The 20,097-nt window shown below is 44.9% G+C and overlaps 1 protein-coding gene across 6 annotated transcripts in view; it reads left to right on the top strand.

Moving 5' to 3' along the window:
* Nucleotides 1–20,097, top strand: part of RNF213 (ring finger protein 213) — a 231,935-nt gene that overhangs the window by 138,235 nt on the left and 73,603 nt on the right. For all 6 annotated transcript variants that reach the window (XR_009761276.1, XM_061615791.1, XM_061615789.1 and 3 more), the window contains exons 35-40: nt 5,754–5,889; nt 6,522–6,713; nt 16,201–16,340; nt 17,031–17,185; nt 17,606–17,824; nt 18,820–19,001. Coding sequence is in view for 5 of the 6 variants with exons in the window: in XM_061615791.1 (XP_061471775.1) it covers nt 5,754–5,889; nt 6,522–6,713; nt 16,201–16,340; nt 17,031–17,185; nt 17,606–17,824; nt 18,820–19,001 (1,024 nt within the window). In the remaining variant the exon portion in view is untranslated. The remainder of the gene's footprint in view (nt 1–5,753; nt 5,890–6,521; nt 6,714–16,200; nt 16,341–17,030; nt 17,186–17,605; nt 17,825–18,819; nt 19,002–20,097) is intronic.

The raw sequence follows: 20,097 nt of genomic DNA, 5'->3' as shown, positions 1-20,097 counted from the left end.
TGATGAAATGCTCTCTGAGGATGAAAGGGCTCCACTGGTTTTTTTTGTTCAGAATCAGATGAGGAAGAATTCACTGGGTTTAATACATAGCAGCTTGATCTTTCACAGACCAGTTTAGATACTGTGCTTTTGTGTAATGCTGACACCTCAGGTCAAAACGAACAGCAACAGCTTACAGATTCAGCATACACATATAAACAGCAGCAACAGCACAATGGTTCAGTAGACAGTTAATGTGGTCTCTGCTGCGACCTCCTGTTCCAATCAGGAATTTTAGCAAGTGAAACCTGTTGCATTCAATCATATTATAAGAGCTCTGATGGATGACATTTCTGCAGAACTAGCTGCATTTCGCCAGTCTTTTTAAGTACCTCCGGCACAAACACAATCACACCGTGCAACAATGAATAATCAATTACCTTCCAATACATTTCAGTGCAGTGATCATTTGAGTCAAGTAGATGCTGATAATGAACAATAGGACCTACAGAGAACATATGCAAATGACTTACCAGATCCACATGATGTGGGCCAGAGGTAGAACATGGAGGTTGATGTCACACAGGTCTGGCAGGAAAACCACTGATGTGCAACAGTTTGTGTATAATTCAGTTGTGTCTCTGGAGAAGGATACAGAGGAATGGAGTGATGATTCACAGGTGAGTGAGCAGCCATCCGCTAGACTTTTCCATAATGCTCACTACATGCCTGTACTCTGCAAGGCTATGGCAGCATTAGATTTAAAGGATTTAACTACTGAGCTGGCATCTTCTACATCCAGGGGAGCCGCTGTACTTTCAGAAACAAAGCCTAATGACAAGGTGGTCAAAGTACCATCACTTCTCAAGAAATTAGTGAAATCAGAATGGGATTCACCAATACAGTCCAAAAGATCAGTGTCATATGCTAATAAGTCGTACCTTCTAGAACCAGAGTTTATGGAGAAGCTGAAAACTCCAGCAATTGATGCTCCAATTTCTGACTTAGTTTCCAGAAGATTCCTGACAAGGGATGATGATGCTCTGTTGAACAATTTCACAGAAAGGAAGTTAGATATGGCACTAAAGAAAGTACATGAGGCTATAACATTGATTGTACGTGCTTCATGTGCAGCATCTGTGTTCTCATGGGCAGCACTATTGTGGTTAGATGTGTTTTGGACAATCCAAATCAGGATCCAGAGAGACTTGGGAAAACGATTCTGAAGCTTTCACGAGCAGACACATTTATTCTGGATGCAACAATGGATGTGACACAATTCGCAGCCAGAGCCATGGCAGTCGAAGTGATAGCTTGGTGCAGTGTGTGGCTTCGCCGTTGGGAGGCAGATGCTACTTCCCGTGCGGTGCTTGCAATAGAACCGTATACGGGCAAGAAATTGCTTGGTGAGAATGTTTTGAAGGATGTTTTAATGGAGACAGAGGAAAAGAAAAAGGCAATGCCAGTAACCAAAGAAGAGATAACCAGCGCACCTTTTGTCACTACCAGACGTATCATCCATTGGGATTTAGTTGAAGAGGGCGAGATTGCCGTTCCAATAGGTAGACCTGGGGTCAATTTAGATTCCAGTCATGCAACCAGCAGCAAACAAGAGCATGAGTTTCAAGTTCAGCCACCACCAATGGGTGGAAGGCACCAAAGACAGTTCTGACTTATACTCCATTGGGAGGTAGGCTGCTAAGATTTGCTCAGCAGTGGGAGGTAACAACATCTGACCGTTAGGTCTAGGATGCAGTGCATCATGGGTATCAAATAGTTTCAGGCCCCACCTCCAAGCAGATTTGTTCCATCACCAATTTCTTTGGATCCAGAGAAGTGCAGACTAGTTCAAGTGGCAATAGATCATCTGCTGCAGATAGTGGCTATAGAACCAGTTCAACAGGACCAGAAGTTCTGTGGTGTTTACTCTCTGCTCTTTATCGTGCCAAAGAAAGGGGGCACTTGGAGGGCAGTATTAGACCTAAAAATTCTGAACAGGTTCATGAAGTACTGAAAATTTCACATGGAAAGTTTGGTTTCCATAAGAGGAGCTCTTCAACTACAAGACTTCTTAGCCTCCATAAATCTGAGTAAAGGCTTACCTCCATGTGCCAATCCATCCACAGCACTGCAAGTACCTTTGCTTTGCTTATGGCAACCAATACTACCAGTACAGGGCAATGCCTTTTGGCTTGGCATCAGCCCCAAATGTCTTCACAAAGATAATGGTGACACTTGTCAAGGCTCATCTATGTCAAGAGAGTGTGCATCTGTACCTGTACTTGGATGACATTTAGATTCCGTCACAGCCAATGCAGTCAGTGTATCAGGACATTCATGTCACCTTAGCAGCTCTCAAGGATTGTGGATTCTTAGCAAAAAATTGTGAAGAGCCACTTGATCCCAGTGCAATATCTGCAGCATCTGGGGCAATGATAGATATGGAACGGGAGATATCTCTTTCAGAGGAAAGAGTTGGAAAGGTAAAGTTGGCTGTACAACCATTGCTGCAGAAGACCCCGAAGGACTTCATGGCTTTAACAGAGGTTTTAGGGATTCTAGTATCTGCCATCCAAGTTATACCATGGAACAGATTTCACGCTTGGCCTTTGCAGTGGGCATTGTTACCTTACCAATTGCAGATAGCAAATTCCAAACATTTCCAGGTTCCACTAACAGGCCGGTTGCAGGACTGCAGCTGGACAAAGGACTGCAACTTATACGGAGGTGTCCCTCTGAAGGACCCGCCATGAGAAGTGGTTATGTTGCGCTGCAGCCAACTCAGAAGGGACAGGAAGGGGGGAGGCATGAGTTTCAGGCGCCTCCGCAGCCAGAAGAAGCAGAGTTGGGGATTGTTGTGTCTGAGCAGGATCGTGAGGGAGGGGGGCAGCCTGCTCTCCAGCCAGTTCCCACGAGTAACGCCCTTTCCGAGGAGCCGAGCGTACCGCCCCCAGTTGATGCAGAGGACTTGTGGGGGGAAGCTTCAGAGACAGTGCCAGCTCCTCCTTTGCCAAGCAGTTCCCAGGAGGATTCCAGTGTGGCACCGCCCCCTGACCTCGAGCCCGTTGCTCGGGAGCAGATGTCTTCAGATGAGCCGTTGGATGCGCGTCCCCTGTCTCCTCGTTCCCGTCGCCGCGAGAAACGGACAGGGCAAAGACAGGAATTACAAAGGAGTCAGAGATTACGTTCGAAAACATTTCCTATATAAGCCTGCCGCTTCCAGTGGGGGGTCGTTGAGTCAACTTCCTTCACACGCTGCAGAGCATGTCTAGAATATAGTTAGGGACTCTAGTGAGTTAGCGTAGGGTTTCCTATGAAGCGCAATGCCTTTGATGTATCCATTACTCTAATAAAACGAGATTTACTTGCACACACACTCCAGCCTCATTCTTTCGGCTCTGGACGGGACAGGTTACAACAAATGCAAGTCTATGTGGTTGGAGCAGTCAGTGCAGGGGTGAGCTTGTACAAGAAGCATGGCCACCTCAGGAAGCAAAACAAAGCCATCACCTTACTGGAGTTAAGGGCTGCATGACTGGCACTGCAACATTTTGTGCTGCTATTTTGCCTCAAGGAAGTGATGTTGATTCTGGGAAGGCATTCATCAATCGTCAAGGAGGAACGAAATCACAGATACTCCATCTGGAGGCATCAAGACTACTACTACTCTGACAGCAGAGTACATCCAGGGAGTTGACAACGTGCAAGCAGATTGACTAAGCAGACAGGATGTGTTGCTGGGAGAGTGACAACTTCACAAAGAGGTATTCAAGCAGCTTCACAGCTGGTTTAGAAGAATGGATGTGGATCTTTTTTCATCTGATGTCAATCATCAGCTACGAAGGTACTACACTCGGTACCCATCGTTGGTAGCAGAAGGAGTAGACACATTGAATTCTCCATGGCCAACAGGAATACTTTACATCTTTCCACCATTCCTTTGCTGGCTGGAGTGCTGAAGAAAATGAAGCTAGAGAGGGCCAATGTCATTCTACTTGTAACAGATTGGCCGAGGAGGCCATGGTTCTCAGAACTGATCAACTTATCTGTGGAGCTCTCATGGCCTTTCCCTTTGTCCAGATTTACTGTTACAGGGGCCTCTGTGACATCCTGATCTACAGTGGTTGAGCTTAACTGTGTGGAAGTTGAGTGGAGAAAGCTGCTGATAGCAGGGTTGTCATCAGAGATAGTAACCACAATATTTGCATCTCTAAGACCTTCCACAATAAGAAACTACCAGTATACCCGGGCTGCATTTTTATGATGGCGCAGCAACCATGTGTGTACACAAAAGGTGGGAATTGTTGAGCTGTTTTACACAATGGTTTGAAGCAGGGTTTGAGGCCCAACATGTTGTGAAGACAAGCATCAGCACTGACAACAGTACTTTCCAAGTTTTCCTCTGAGTCATTGGATGCTCATCCATATCTGAAATAGTTCTTAAGGGGGGTGTCCCTGATTATCAACGCCTGTTCAGGATCATTTTCCAACCTGTTGTCAGCTCTCCAAAAACTAGCTTTTGAACCCCTGAAAACCTCAGCTCTACAAATAATGACTTTCAAGATGTTATTCCTGGTAGCTATAACATCAGCTCGATGAATTGAACTGCGAGTGCTGTCAGTAGCAAAACGTCTCTCTATTTTCCACAAGGACAGAGTCATACTTAGAACGGATTCTGCTTTTCTTCCAAAAGTAAATACAGCTTTTCGCTGTCAGCAGGAATTATTTTTGCCAACATTTTGCCCTTCACTAAAGCACACTCTAGAGCAAGCTTGGCGCTCCTTAGCTGTGTGGAGAGCACAAAAGGTCTACAGTAATAGGACAAGATTGATACAACAAACAGATTCATTGTTCCATACTGTCTAGCTACTTTGGGTAAGAAAATTTCAACTTTCACCCTGGCAGGATGGATTAAAAGGGTGTATTGCTTTAGCATACAGTACCTTACACCTGCCACTGCCACCAGGTGTCAGGGTGCATTCAACAAGAGTAGCAGTTGGTACTGCAACATTACAAGATAAACAATTGCACATCTGAAGAAGCAGCCTTTGGGAGGCGAGTTCTTCAGCAGGTGCTGCCAAATCATTAAAGGACCATGTACCCACCCACACAGAAGGTCAGTTTTGGAACATCCCACTTTGGGGGCATCCTGGTGCCCATTGGAGAAGGAACCATTTTACTCACCAGAAAGCTGTTTCTCTGGGTGCATTAGGACATCGCCAAGACAACCATGGGATGTAACATGGTAAAACATAACGGAAGAACAATGAATGGAGGCTAAAGGGTCAGGAAACCGAGCAATAGTTTGTATGCTTATGTTTTCTGTTAGTTATAGTGGATTCACTGTTATGTTCAGTCATTACATTATTCGTGTTTTTTCTCTGTTATAAGTGTTTTACTTTCAAGCTTGGCCAGATGGTGAACTGGCACTCCATAGGAGGGGCTGAGGTGAGAGTCCCTTTGGAGTGTTAACTCTTTCCTGCCTCAAGCAACAGGAGAGGAAGACAATACTAATTTTGCAGTGTCTTGGTGCCCCCAGAGAAGCAGCTTTCTGGTGAGTACAATGGTTGCTTCTCCCTCATAATACTAGGGCCTAGGGCCATCCAAACTATATTTGTAAGTCCATAGTTAACAGTAAAGTAGTGCAGAAGATCAGGAAATCTTAAATGGTATTGATGATAAAATCCGACTAAATTAGCTGTCAATCTTGTAGATATTTTTCGTTTTGTCTTCAGCACTCAAACTTTAGCCACAAGGTTTTCTGCTGTTTTCAGCCTCCTTCCTGAAGATAACAAAGAATCGCCTCTTAAACCTTTTGAGGGAACAAGAGGAGAATTCTTACACCATGAAAGAGTGGGTGCTCCGGGAGGCATCAGACCTCAGTGCCCTCCAAGAAGCAGGAACTTTCAGGTACGCACAGTTGGTTTAAACTAGTCAAATTGCAGCTATCTTTACGTCAAGAGTCCCTTCTACATCTCTGTGATAGTTCCATGCACTCAGAGGGATTGCCAGTTTCTTCCAGCTGTAGCCCCAGAAGCTACCCTGAATGCTGCTCCTTGAGCTTCAAAGGGGTTTAAGGACTGCAGTATCAAGGAGGAGAGCCTGAAAAGACTTCCAGTACTGCAGTTACTTAAATATTCCTGCCCTGTTGATTTCAGTGCATTTAAATGTTTTTAGATGGTGCAAGATGGGAACCCACACTCTTAATAAAACTATCTTTCTGTCATAATATGCCTGTGGGCTATCTTTCAAGGCATGTGTGTCTTTTTGAGCTGATAACATTTATTCTGGAAAAGGTATATGTTTACCTTGCTTCAAAGGCATAGTCCACAGTTTGAAAGGTGCTGTCAAGAGAAGAAAGATGCATACACACAAGTTCAGAATTAGTTGAGCCAAAAATGCAGAATTGGGTTGCTTTTTCTTCACACCATTCTCTCTTGAGAAGTTCAGTCAAATTGCTCCTGAGAGAGTGCTTGTGCAAAATTTCTTTCTAATATTGGTTATTTCCTTTTTGTGTGCTTTCCTTCTCTTGACACTTGCAGACACACCTTATGGAAACGAGTCCAGAATGTGGTGACTCCGTTTCTGGCATATATGGTGTCTGTCCTAGACAGAGATTGCAACCTGGACATCTTGGTCAGACCAACAACAGAAACATGTGTGGAAGCTCTGTGGATGTTCATTTTCAATGATCTGAAGCTTCTGAACATCCCTTATGTCATGGGTCAGAGCAGGTAAGTGGAAAAAACAAGACAAGGATGATTACAAATGAACTGATTTGTTGTTAAATGTGAATGGCAAATGTGATTTTGACTCCATGTGAAGGGCCATCTTGAAAGTTATTTGTTCAGTTGGCAAACATATAAGCTAGTAGTAAGCCATGATGGTTTTTCTGCCCATTTCTCAGCGGGTATAGTTTATGTGAGAGATCTAAAAGTTATTTACCTGTTGGCAGTGCAGAACATTCTTCATAAGGATGACGTCTCCTACTGGATTGCCAGGCAGGGTCCAGAATTCTTTGTCTCTTCTTCCAGGGAGAGGAGTCGTCCTGCCCCTCCAGTTCGACCCGCCTGCGGTCGTGAACAGTAGGGTCTTACAGTCGTCTAAACTTCATTAGACTTTCTTTGCCTGTTGTGAGTTTGTTTCCTTCTTCTCTTTTCCCCTTGCTTGTGTGTGTGTGTGTGTGTGTTTATGTGTTATGTTTGGTATTTTATTTTTGATCTACTGGTAGTGCCTGAGGCAGATATCTGCCTATCCGCCGCCTGCATTCAGGGGTGATTGGGCAAACTGCCTTGGTAACTGGAGCTCCTGGCTTCATAGAACACTTGCTCTGGCGGTTGTGGCTGCTTTTAGATAGTCTTTCCTCAGGCTTCGTATGCGGAACACAACACAAAGGCTTCCAGTAGAGCACTCGCTCTGGCAGTTGCGGCCGCTTTTAGATAGCTTTCCTCAGACTTTCTAATGTGAACGCTAAAAGAGGCTTCAGTTAGAGCACTTGCTCTGGCGGCTGCGGCCGCTTATAGTTAGCTTTCTGACTGGCAGCTTCATACCTCACTTCGTTTGAGCATTCTGAGGAAAAGGTGGGGACGCCATTTTGTTTTGGCGGGAACGCACGCTAGAGATGTTCTAGTGGTGGCGGCCGCCCTCTCTCAGTCTGGCTAACTCATAGAGGGCACAGATTTTTCCGCACCTGACGGGAACTCAGCAGATTCATCTCTTTGCCCCTCAGCCTAGTATATTCATAGCAGAGACAGATTTTTTGCACCCTTCGGAACCCAGCAAATTCTTCTGTTTGTTTAGTAATCAAAGTGCTAGGTCAGACTCCCTCATTTTTCCTGAGTAGAGCATGCTCATTTCCCCCCAATCCTACAATTATCAATCTGTGATTGGTCACTGGGAAAACTGGGACCTGTACCATGTGTTTTCCAGTCAGTTCTGCTATGTGCCAGCAATGTGGCCATAGGGAGGGGGAAATTTCTGGTTCTAGCATATCCCTCTCTAGTGTAGTGAATCAGCGCTCTGCGATTTTTCCCCATTCAGTGGACTTAGTGAGGCAGCCTGTGCTTCTCCCCCACACTCGCCACCACCTGCCCTTTCTGCTGAGAGGGATTTCCCTAGGTTTCTATCCTGGATGCGCTCCTGCATATCCTCTGAGATCCGGGGCTCCTTGAGGGCAGCTGGCATTTCTGAATACCAAAGACGTGCAGACAAAGAGAGGCACAGGTCCAAACACAGACATAAAACCTGCTCTAAGCATCACAAGAGAAGGAGATTCCACAGAGCTGCTTCTTCTACCAATTCTGTGAGATCTCCTTCCCCTTCACACAGTCCATCCTCTGGGGCCCCTTCACCCAAAAGGTATAGACAGGAAGGGGCAACACTGACCAGTTCACAGACAAATAACTATGTACCAGCTTCTACATCAGCTACTGAAGCAGCAGTGGTAGCTCATTCTCAGCGAGACAGAGTGGACACCCCTCCTGCACAACACACAGCTGCTGAGGAAGGGGTTTCCAATCCTGAGGGTGATAATCATACAACCATCCAGGAGGAGGGATAGCTATCAGAGGAAGAATTGGAGATAGCCTCCAATCAGCCTAGACTGTTTAATTCAGAAGTCTTCCAGACACTGTTGGTTAAGGCCTGTAGGGTCCTACAAGACAGGAGACAGTGGATACTAACTTGGTGGGAGCTAGGAAAGCTTTTCCTTCGACTCAGGCCAAACCGATTTTTGTTCCCTTTCCACGTTCCTTTGATGCATCGTGGAAAGCGGAATGGGTACACCCTAATAAGGGGGATATTACTTCTAAGATCATAAAGAAGCATTATACCTTTGGTGATAAGGTGATGCAATAGTTACGAGTCCCAACAGTGGACCCTCCTGTTGCTGCTCTGGCATCGTCCGGGGTCCTCTCTTCTGAAGGGGAAGGAGGACTCAAGGACACTTGTGATAAGAGAGTAGAGACCTCTTTGAGGGGGGTGTGGTGGCCTTTAGGGCCTCTGCCATGGCATCCTTGTTTTCTAGAGCTGTGTTTATGTGGACAGAGGAGTTGGGATCACGTGAGGATGTTCCTAAGCCAGTTAAGGATATACTTAAAAAGATATCTCACGCTTCTGCCCTGGCAGCAGATGCCGCACAGTATGCTCTCCAGTTTGATGCCCTCTCCATGGCGGCTACCATGGTGGCTAGGTGTAATATCTGGCTCCACCAGTGGGAGGTAGATCCTGCCTCACAACTGAAACTTGTGAGTATGCTTTTTTTGGGTGACCAACTGTTCGGTGAGCCCTTGCAAGCACATTTGGTTGAGACAAGGGACAAGAGAAAGGCCCTACCGTCTGTTAAGAAAGATGAGCGTAAGGGTCGCCAGACACAGTTTTTTCATCTCTATCGCCAATTTTCCCAACCTAGGGGATTTTCTTCACTCATGCCACGTTGGGGCCAACAAGGAAGGGGAGGCAACCGTCTTCCAGCCAGAGGAGGAGGATCCTCTTCCTTCTCTACAAATTTTCCCAAATCAGCCAAGAAGGCTCCTTCGGCATGACTCTCTGGGCTCCCCAGTGGGGGCTCGCCTGTTACAATTCTCCCATCTATGGAGGGAGGTGACCTTGGACAGGTGGGTTGTGGACGGGTACGCCATAGAGTTTACCAACAGGCCACACAACCTCTTTGTCCCCACTCCATGCTCTCAGGACCCTGGCAAGCACAACAATTACATTTAGGCCATAAAACATTTGATCGACATTCAAGCCATGGAGGAGGTCCCTCCTTTGGAGAGAAGATATGGAGTCTATTCCATTGTTTTCTTGAAGAAAAATTGCAGTATCAGGGCTATCGTAGACCTCAAATGGCTAAATTTCTGGGTGGCCAAAAAGCAATTCAGGATGAAGACTCTGAGGTCAATCGTGGCAGCACTAAACAGGGGAAACTGGATGTCCTCTATCGACCTGTCTGAGGCTTACCTTCACATACCCATACAAAGGTCCCATCGTCAGTTCCCCAGGTTCTGCTATGACGGGCAACATTTTCAATACTGGGCATTACCCTTTGGTCTATCCTCAGCACCGAGGGTTTTCACAGAAGTATTAGTGGCCCTGGTGGCCTTTCTCCCGCGAGGAGGAGTCCACCTTCACCCTTATCTAGATGGCATTCTGGTGCAAAGTCTGTCCCAGAATGCCTGCAAAAGGGATACCGGGACCACCCTGTCCTGCCTTCAAGAGTCTGGGTTCATTGTGAACAGGGAAAACACCTCTCTGAACCCGACCCAAAGTATTGTTCATCTGGGGGTCCAGATCGATACCAACGCATTCTGGATCTCTCTCTACAGAGAGGGTCAAGAAGATTATCACAGCAGTGATTCAGATAAGGTCTTTGGCATGGATGGATTTGATGTTCTTGGCAAGACTACAGGGTCTCCTTATCTCAGCCTTCAACCTTGTCCGCTAGGCTCAATTCCACTCCCACAGCCTTCTATATCTTCTGTTGCCCTTTCAGGACCAGATAATGGTCCATCGACATGTACTCTTGGAGGTTTCAGAACGCCTGAAACAAGAGTTGAAGTGGTGGTTAGCACCTCAGAGACTAACAGAACGGGTGAGGTTCGAGGAGCCTCAATGCCTGGTGCTCACCACGGACTCAAGTCTTTACAGCTGGGGAGGCCATCTGGGTTGAAGTGTGGTGCAGGGAACATGGTCAGAGGTGGAGTCTCAGCTCAGCATCAATGTTCTAGAGCTAAGGGCAATACGTCTAACGTTGAGGGCCTTGGCATCGGAGGTCAGGGGCACCCACCTTTTAGTCCGCACTGACAATGTGTGTGCCAAAGCATATGTGAACAAACAAGGAGGAACCAGGTCAGCAATCCTGATCTCCGAGGCCGACAGCGTCCTTTGCTATGTGGAGTAGAACTTAAAATTTTTGAGGGCTGAACATCTGTCGGGCCTGGAGAACAGGGCTGTGGAGTCGGTACATCAAATCTTCGACTCCGACTCCTCTATTTTTTGACTCTCTGACTCCCAACTCCGACTCCTTCATAAATGGCAAATGTATATTTATTTATTTATTTATTTTATTATTTGATTTATATCCTGCCCTTCCTCCCAACGGGAGCCCAGGGCGGCAAACAGAAACGCTAAAAACACATTAAGACATCATAAAAAGACCTTAAAATACATTAAAACAAAACATTTAAATTATTAATTTTATTTTGCAGTCTGAGTCAGTACATTTCTTCCGACTCCACCCAAAATTGCTTCCGACTCCATGACTCCGACTTCACAGCCCTGCTGGAGAACATTACAGCAGATTGGTTGAGTCAGACGGCCATAAGGGAGGCAGAGTGGCAGTTGAACCCGAGGGTGTTCAAGATGATTGGGGAACGTTTTGGCACACCGAAAGTGGACTTGTTCGCCTCATCTGCCAGTGCTCATTTACCAGTGTTTCTGTCTCACCTCCCCTGTCTGGCCGCCTGGGACACGAATGCACTCGAGTCTCCCTGGCCACCAGGCCTTCTTTATGCATTTCCTCCCTTCGGGTTTATACAACAAACTCTGCAGAGGGTCGTCCAGAACAGGGCAACTGTGGTCCTAATAGCTCCTTACTGGCCACAGAGACCATGGTTTCCCGACCTCCATCTGGTGGACAGGGAACCATGGTCCTGCCAACCTTTCCAGATCTGTTAGTTTAGGGACCCGTGGTACAACCCAACCCAGGGCTCTTCTGGCTGACAGCCTGGCTGCTGAAAGGCTCTGGTTAACCCAGCTAGGGTTCTCAGGCAAAGTCTCGGACACGTTACTCTCATCCAAACGGGCATCCACAAATAGGGTGTATTGTTCTATGCGGGGAGGCTTTTTGGCATGGTGCTCTAAGGAACAAGTTGATCCCTTGTCACAGGAGGTTTCCAACCTTCTAGCCTTCTTGCAAGTCGGGGTTGACAAGGGCCTCAGCGAGAGTACCATCAAGAGACAGGCGGCTGCACTGAGTAGTATCTTCTCGAGTCTGGGTGGGAATACTTTGTCTTCTCACCTGCTTTATAAAAGATTCATCAAAGGGGTGGTACTTATTTTCCCTCAGGTAGTACATTGTTTTCCAACGTGGAACCTAAACTGGGTCGACAGCTCTCACAGGGGCCCCCTTTGAATCTATGGCTCCTTGCTCCTTGAACACCCTTACTTACAAGACGGTCTTTCTGGTGGCTGTCACCTCTGCTAGGCAGGTTTCGGAACTGGGGGCTTCGTCAGCTGATCCACAATTGTGTATATTTCACCAAGATAAGGTGGTTCTACATCCGGATCCATCTTTCTTGCCCAAGGTTAATTCGGCTTTCCACAGATCACAGGAAGTAATCCTTCCCTTCTTTTGTCCAAATCCTTCCTGTTCTCAAGAGAGACAGTGGCATTCATTGGACGTAAAACGTGCCCTGAGATTCTATTTGTACTGCATCTTTGAATTTTGCCATTCTGAATCTCTGCTTGTGGCCTTTTCGGGACCCTCTAAGGGAAAGAAGGTGTCTTAATCTTCCATTTCTCGCTGGCTGCGTTCAGCAATTTCACCAAGCGTATTCTGCATTGGGCAAGGAATCCCTTGGTGGTCTCACAGCGCACTCAGGGGGGCGGCAGCTTCTGCTGCATGTAAGGGCAATTTCCCTATTTTAGACATTTCCAAACTGCCAACATCAAGCAGAAGTTTACGGTAAGAAAAAACTTCCATTTTTCTGTCTTAAATCATCCCTAGTATAATTATGACAAACTCCTTTGAGAGAAGCCTATGGATTAACTCTTTCCCTAAACACTAAATCTCCCTGAATTTGAGGGACTGCATTCTCTCACAACATTTGAACATCTTTGCTTCATAGAAGATTCTGATTTGAAGGGGGCAGTGTATATGTTATGCATATGGTTAATTAGAAAATCTATGGGTGACATCTTTGTACTAAAAGAGACTTGGGAGAGAGACTTGGGTGTTCCTATACAAGATACCAAATCGGAAAAGGTTTGGACTAGGCCTCTGCTTAAAATGATCTCAGCCAGGATTCAGGAGGTAACATTAAAACTCCTATTTAGATAGCATTGAATTCTTCTCTGCTTATATCATATAAATAAGTTGCATTCTCCTAAATGCTGGAGAGGCTGTGAATGAATGAATGAATGAATGAATCTTTATTTTTACCCCACCCTTTTTCCAAAACTGGAACTCAGGGCGGCTTACAAATAAAAACTACACATAGGTAAAAAACATACAAAAATATACAGTTAAAATAGAATTAAACTATTCATAACATTAAAACCATGAAACATACACTTAAGATACTAAGACAATTTAAAACATTAAGAATAGGACCATAGAACAATACAACAGACCTTATGAGGCCCTATCTTAACCATCTTCTAGTCCAAAAGCCTGTCGGAATAAAAAAGTCTTTGCCTGCCAACGGAAGGATAGCAAGGAAGGGGCCATTCGTGCTTTCCTAGGAAGAGAGTTCCAGAACCTGGGGCAGCCACCGAGAAGGCCCTATCTCGCATCCCCACCAATCGCGCTTGCGAAGGTGTTGGGACTGAGAGAAGGGCCTCTCCTGAGGATCTCAATGCCCAGGCAGGCTCATATGGGGAGATACAGTCTGACAAATAGCCTGGACCTAGGCCGTATAGAGCTTTATAGGTCAAAACCAGCACTTTGAATTGTGACCGGAAACAAACTGGCAGCCAGTGGAGCTGTCGTAACAAGTGGGTTGTATGGTCCCTGTAACCAGCCCCAGTTAGCACTCTGGCTGCAGCTCTTTGTACCAGTTTAAGTTTCCAAACAGTCTTCAAAGGCAGCCCCACATAGAGCACGTTAAACGGGATGTAACTAAGGCATGCATCACTGTAGTCAAATCAGGCATTTCCAGGAACGGGCGCAGCTGGCGCACCAGTCTTAACTGGGCAAAAGCACTCCTGGCCACTGCAGAGACCTGGGCCTCCAAGTTCAAAGCTGAGTCCAGGAGCACACCCAAACTGCGAACCTGTGTCTTCATGGGGAGTGTAACCCCATCCAGCACAGGCTGAATCCCTATTCCCTGATTTGCCTTTCGACTAACCAGGAGCACCTCTGTCTTGTCTGGATTTAATTTCAATTTGTTCGCCCTCATCCAGTCCATCACTGGTGCCAGGCACCGGTTCAGGACCAGGACAGCTTCCTTGGCTTTAGGTGGAAAGGAAAAATAGAGTTGGGTGTCATCCGCATACTGATGACACCGAACCCCAAACCCCCGGACAACCTCACCCAGCGGTTTCAAGTAGATGTTAAATAACATGGGGGACAAAACTGAGACCTGAGGGACCCCATATGTCAATGGCCAAGGAGTCGAACAGGAATCCCCCAGCACCACCTTCTGGGTTCGTCCCTCCAGCAAGGAGCCGAGCCACCGCAACACAGTGCCCCCAAGTCCCATCCCGGGAAAGCAGCCGCTGAGAGGTCCAGTAGAACCAACAGGGACACACTCCCCCTGTCCAGCTCTCTGCGTAGGTCATCCACCAAGGTGACCAAAGCCGTCTCTGTCCCGTAGCCGGGCCTGAAACCAGACTGAAATGGGTCAAGATAATCCATTTCATCCAAGAATCTCTGGAGCTGGGCAGCCACCTTACCCAGAAATGGAATGTTGGAGGCTGTGATGCTTTAGGGTCATATAAATATATGTGGTAGGATTGTGATGACATCCACATTTCTGGAAAACTGGATTTGAAGTAATTTCCAAGATTGTAAGTCAGTCAGTGGTACCTGACTCGGAGCTGTTTTTGTTATTGCTGGAAAATGATCACAATCCTAACATGGTCCTCAAAGAACTGGTTGGATTTTTATTATCAACAGCCTGACGGGAAATTTAAGACAAATGGAAGACAGGTGTAAATCTATCGGTAACTGGATGTCCAAGATTTGGGAGTTTGTGCTTCCGGGGCATCTTACACAACTTAGTAGGGTAGCACATGGACAATCCAAAACGGATAATTTTGATGCAGTCTGCTTCCCTTTTTTGAGCTACATTAATTGTTATATAAATGTTGTGCTACCTTTAGTAACACATATCTCCCTATGGGGAGGTTATGTTTGTTCTTAAGGGGATGTTTCTGTATGAAAAAAATTACTTGCATCTATATTTACTCCCCCCTTTCCCCCTTTTTTTTCTAGGCAAAGTATTGGCCGATGAAATAAGTATGCTGTCCGTAGTGTGATGTATGATGTGATATAATGTATTTCTGTAATGATAATGTTAGTTCATTGACCCTTTAGTCAAAGAGGTTTACAGGGTAATACTGTTATAGTGAAAGATAAAATCTTATTGGAAAAAAAACCTCTCCCTGAATCTAAATGCTGTAGTGGCTGTTCTGCCTGAAATGAAACGTAAGCTTCCTGCTTTCCAAAAAGGTTGTCATATTCTTGCTAGCAGTATCAACACTAGAAATAATGAAAGGTTGGAAAGACTCTGAGCAACTCCCCAAACTTTGGTATCCAACAATTTGTCTCATAGCCCTGTCAGAAAAGTTAACACATCAATCCAGAACCAGAAAAGAACAGACTGGAGCAGATTCATCTTATGCCATGTAGTAGGGGTAGGAAACCCTTTTCAGTCTGAAGGTCTCATTTCCCTTCTGGGCAACCTTCCAAAGGCCGCATGCCAGAGGTGATGTGAATTTTACCTTTGTACAGTAGGCTACACACAGACACACCTGTGTATCCTCCATCCTGGCAAGCAGGATGCATTATCAAGAGTTCAAAGTCACCTCCAGCCAGACAAAAACATTCCAGGAAGGTGTAAAACAGGGCTGGTGAGGGTGCAAAACAGGGTTGGTGAGGGTGCATGGTCTTGGGAGAGTCCTGAGGGCCAGATAGAGAGGTCTCTGGACCTGAGGTTCCCCATCCCTGTTATATGGTATCCTATTATTCAGTAAGTCAATTATGGTGTCGCTGAAGTGTACCCATCATGCATTTATCTGTTCTTCTGGAATTAGTTATTGAGAGTCTCTATTTGTCTCCTACATTCAGGTCATCCTAAGATCACTGCTTCTCTTTCTGAATAAACAGATTGTACTTTACCTGTACCTTGATTTAAGACTATAATTGTGGGTTGTTTTATTTTTCATTTGTATTTGTTATATTAATTTAAAAATATTATAACAGAAGGTTCCTGCTTGGTAACAGTATTCTACTATCTTTTTGATTTTTTAAATTTACTTTTCATATTTCTTACCCAGCTCCCAAACTGAGACAATTCTGGTGCAGAATAACTTTCAGATATTTACAAATTCTGGCAACCAAATGCCCTTCAGTTGGAGGATAAAGGATTACTTGGAAGATCTTTGGGTTCAAGCTCCATATGTCACTGGCAATGAAGGTGAGAATGTAGGGAATACAGTGTAACTGGTGTCGCTTATAGGAAAGCCTAGATAAATCAATGAGTACATCTTGAATTGATCTGATGGCAGTAATGAGACAGCATCCCTTTTGGGTGTTTGTTCTAGTGTTCAGCTGCCATCCTGTCTTGTGTTCATTCTCATGTCTTGTCTGGTACCACTTTACAAATATCTGGGGGGGGGAATTAACTGTTCCTATAAAACTACTTGCCTGTAATAAATATTCCACTTTACTCAGCTAAGCTGCAAGCTAGTTACTTCTAAAATAAGTTTTCCTCTATAGCTGAGCAACTGCACATGTGAACAGAGTTGATACTGTTTGTATGGAAGTGTTAGTCCCTGTGAATACAAGACACACTAGTTTTTGTCTTCTGTTTCTAAATGCTTATATATACACCTAGCTTGTTTATAGATAAAAGGACCTGCTCAAAATTTATTGCATGTGCAAGAATGTCCTGGATTGAAGTCAATGACAGTACTAGCTAGCTGCTAAAAACATTGCTTTGTAAGACCAAAACAAGAAAGACTTTTGCCCACAAAACAAAGGGTCATCATGCTTTACCTTTTAAAACAGTGTAGTGGCATTGCTTCACTGTACTTCTGGAAGAGCTGCTATGGCATTTTAAATTCCCATCTAACCTTGATTTTCCCACTATACTCTTATACTGCAGGCCATGCAGTAAAGTTTGTAGAACTCTTTCAGAAGACACCACTGGGGCAATATATCGCTGATCTCTCTGTTGAAGAGAGGGACAAACTTTTCCACTGTTATATTGGAGATTTCATCTGTCTGACAGTGGGTGTGGCCTCTCATGAGGAACTAAATGTGAGTATTGCAAAAAGAGATGTACAGGTGTTTGGAATAAAGCATGTATCAATTACTGCGTTCAAGATTTGTGTGCTGTAGTGTCTACCAGAACCAGGCTGTGGCTGGCAGCTGCTGTTCCTTAAGTTAGATAAAAATCTGCCTTGTCAAGGTACTTGAAATGTAAACAACCAGAATTAGCTATTGAAAAGGTTTTCCTGTGTGTACTAAGATGTTTAAGATAAAAGCCTAATCTATATAAGAGACTATAGCTATTATAGCACTGAGACTGCTGTCATGCTTATCTAATAAACATTTAATTATTAAGAAAAAAATGAAAGTAACTTTTAGATTTTTTAAAAATTTAAATTATTTCAATTGGGAGTGTGATTATTATTGGAATTACAGACCGTTTATAAAGACTTGTTTTCTAATTTCCAGTTGCTGCAAATGGCTCTCTTGTCATGCATAGAGGAAATGAAGGCAGCATCTTCCAGTGCAGAAGAGAGGGTGCTGCCCCTTCCCTGGATCCATCTTGGTTACTATCAGTTTAGAAGTCGTCTGCAAAACTTCGCCAGGATTCTTGCTGTGTACCCTGATGTGTTTAGTGTTCTCACTGAACATGCAAAGAAAGGATGCAACCCCTTGCATCACCAAATGGTAGGAATGATAGTGAGGTGGGCTGTAACATTTTCATCCTGCTAAAAGAAGTACAGCCTCTGGAAAAAATGTGTATACTCTGTATGGTCCTTCTAAAATATTAGGGAAAAATACTAATTTTTTAAGGGGAGATGCTAAAAGTTATACAGAGGTTTAACATGTTTGTATGTGCTGCACTCCTCACAACACAGCTAGCCAATGTACCTTCCAGATGTTGTTGGACTCCAACCCATCAGCCCCAACCAGTGTGATCAATGGTCAGGGATTATGGGAATTGTAGTTCAATAATTGGGTGCCATGTCCTTGTAAACCAAATTACTGAAGTGTCAAACAGCAGGGCAATATCTTGTGGCTGGGTATATGTATGCCACAATTCCTCCTGAGTTAGGTGAAAGTTAAGTTTAAATGAAGCATGGGGTGATAGATTACAAATATTCCAAGAGATAATTACAATGAAAATTGCTTTCTATGTGACCACACTGGCCTGAAAACAATAAGGTGAAATTTAGTAATGACAAGTGTAAATATCTATGCAAGGAAGAAAATTCAGGTTTTAAAGGGAAGCTGAAAGGATGTACCCTATTTACCCAAGGGAACAAAGCGAACGGAAAGGAAACAAACTATGAACATCGAGGCTGATATTGGAAGTGTCAAGACATGTTTATGAAAGATGAAACATCGTTGTAGTAGTAGTTCTGTTTCAAAAAATTAACAATACACAATAAAAAGTCAGGTTCATTAAAAAATACATGTTTACGAAACTCGAAAAGGATGGTCTGAGTTCTCCTCAAGATCCAATTCCAACTTGTTAAAGGGAGAGGAATTCCAGGTCCAATATATTTGTTTTCTATGGATTGTTTTTGCTTTGTTAAAGGGGACATAAACCAAACTCTTAAATTTTCAATCCTAATTATGGAATGAAATGAATGTATTTTTTGTACAATCCATGTCTATAGTAAAGCAAATTGAAGCCCTGTTAATGTGTGATTGCTTAGGTACTGGATCTGCTTGCTGCAGTGGCCTGCACGGAGATGTTGGAAGAAAAACTGTTGAAATGCAGATCTCAAACATGGCTCCGTCAGGTTAAGAAGCTTCAAATGCCAATTGAACTTGTGTGCACATCAAACTACATACAAAGCAATGGGAGCCTATGTGACCAGCTGCTCCAGGAAGTCAAGTAGGTCATACGGGCCAAGCATGAATTTAAAAGTGTAGTAATGCTACTTGTATCTTATTCCCCCTAAGATTAATGATATATGGCAGTACTCTTCAATTATATTGTTGTTTTACCAAACTCATTTCTAAGCTGCTGTGGCAGTCATCTGCCTGCAAAATTGTTGCTACTACTTCCCTCTAATACCCTCAAATCCCAGCTAACTTGTTTCCTATACACAAACGTAAAATGACAAGGTCCTGTAAAAGGCTATTATGAAAATTACAAAGGAATATGGAATGAGTAATCATTATAGTAGAGTAGTTCTGTGAATCTCTTGCTTTTCCCCAGGTAGCATGCCATTGCGTGGGTTATATCTAGCGTCCAAAGGCAAGAATGCACAGGAGTCAAGACCTGGGCTGCTACTTCCGGTCCCAAACTCGGTTCATTCTTGCCTTCGTCCAAGGCTGTACCTTTTTCTTATTCAGTGTCATGAGTTGTGTGCTCTGTGTGTTCGTTCTTTCTGTTTTTGGGGGATTGTGTGTGGCATGTCTAGTTTGTTTTCTTGTTTCAGGAGGTTTTTTCCACACACACACGAAATTATTTTTTCCCTCCTCATATAGGTTGTAGGCCTCCCCAATGCGGTCTGCTCACATTTTTGGCCCTCAGGTCTTACCTGGACCACCTCGTCTCCACCCACCCAGCGGGGCTCACGGCTGCAGCCCCGCAGCCCCCCCTTTTTGGCCAGGGGAGCTTGTGGCAACGGCTCCAACCGGCAGCTTGACCACAGCTTGCGGTCTGTCCCTTTTTACTTGTGGGCTTGCAGCTGCGGACTCGAAAGCTCTTCAGGCTTCGCCCCTTTCAGAGCAGCTTCAGTTTGGCTGTGGGGGTGGCAGCGCTTGCTAATGCGTTCCATCTCTTCCCACCCTCAGGAGCTCACATCTGCTGCTCTGTTTTGGCCCTGCAGTCCCCCCCCCTTTGGCCTTTGGAGCTTGCAGTGGTGGCTCTAGCTGGCGACTTTCACTGCAGCTCGCTGTCTGTTTATAGGCATTCCCCCTACAGAGCAGCTCTGGTTTGGCTTGGGGGACGGCAGCGCTTACCAGCACGTCCCATCTCTTAT

Source organism: Rhineura floridana, chromosome 3 (assembly GCF_030035675.1).
Source record: "Rhineura floridana isolate rRhiFlo1 chromosome 3, rRhiFlo1.hap2, whole genome shotgun sequence".
NCBI classification, from domain to species: domain Eukaryota; kingdom Metazoa; phylum Chordata; class Lepidosauria; order Squamata; family Rhineuridae; genus Rhineura; species Rhineura floridana.
Note: the sequence above shows the minus strand (reverse complement) of the source record. Positions and strands in the feature narration are given on the sequence as shown.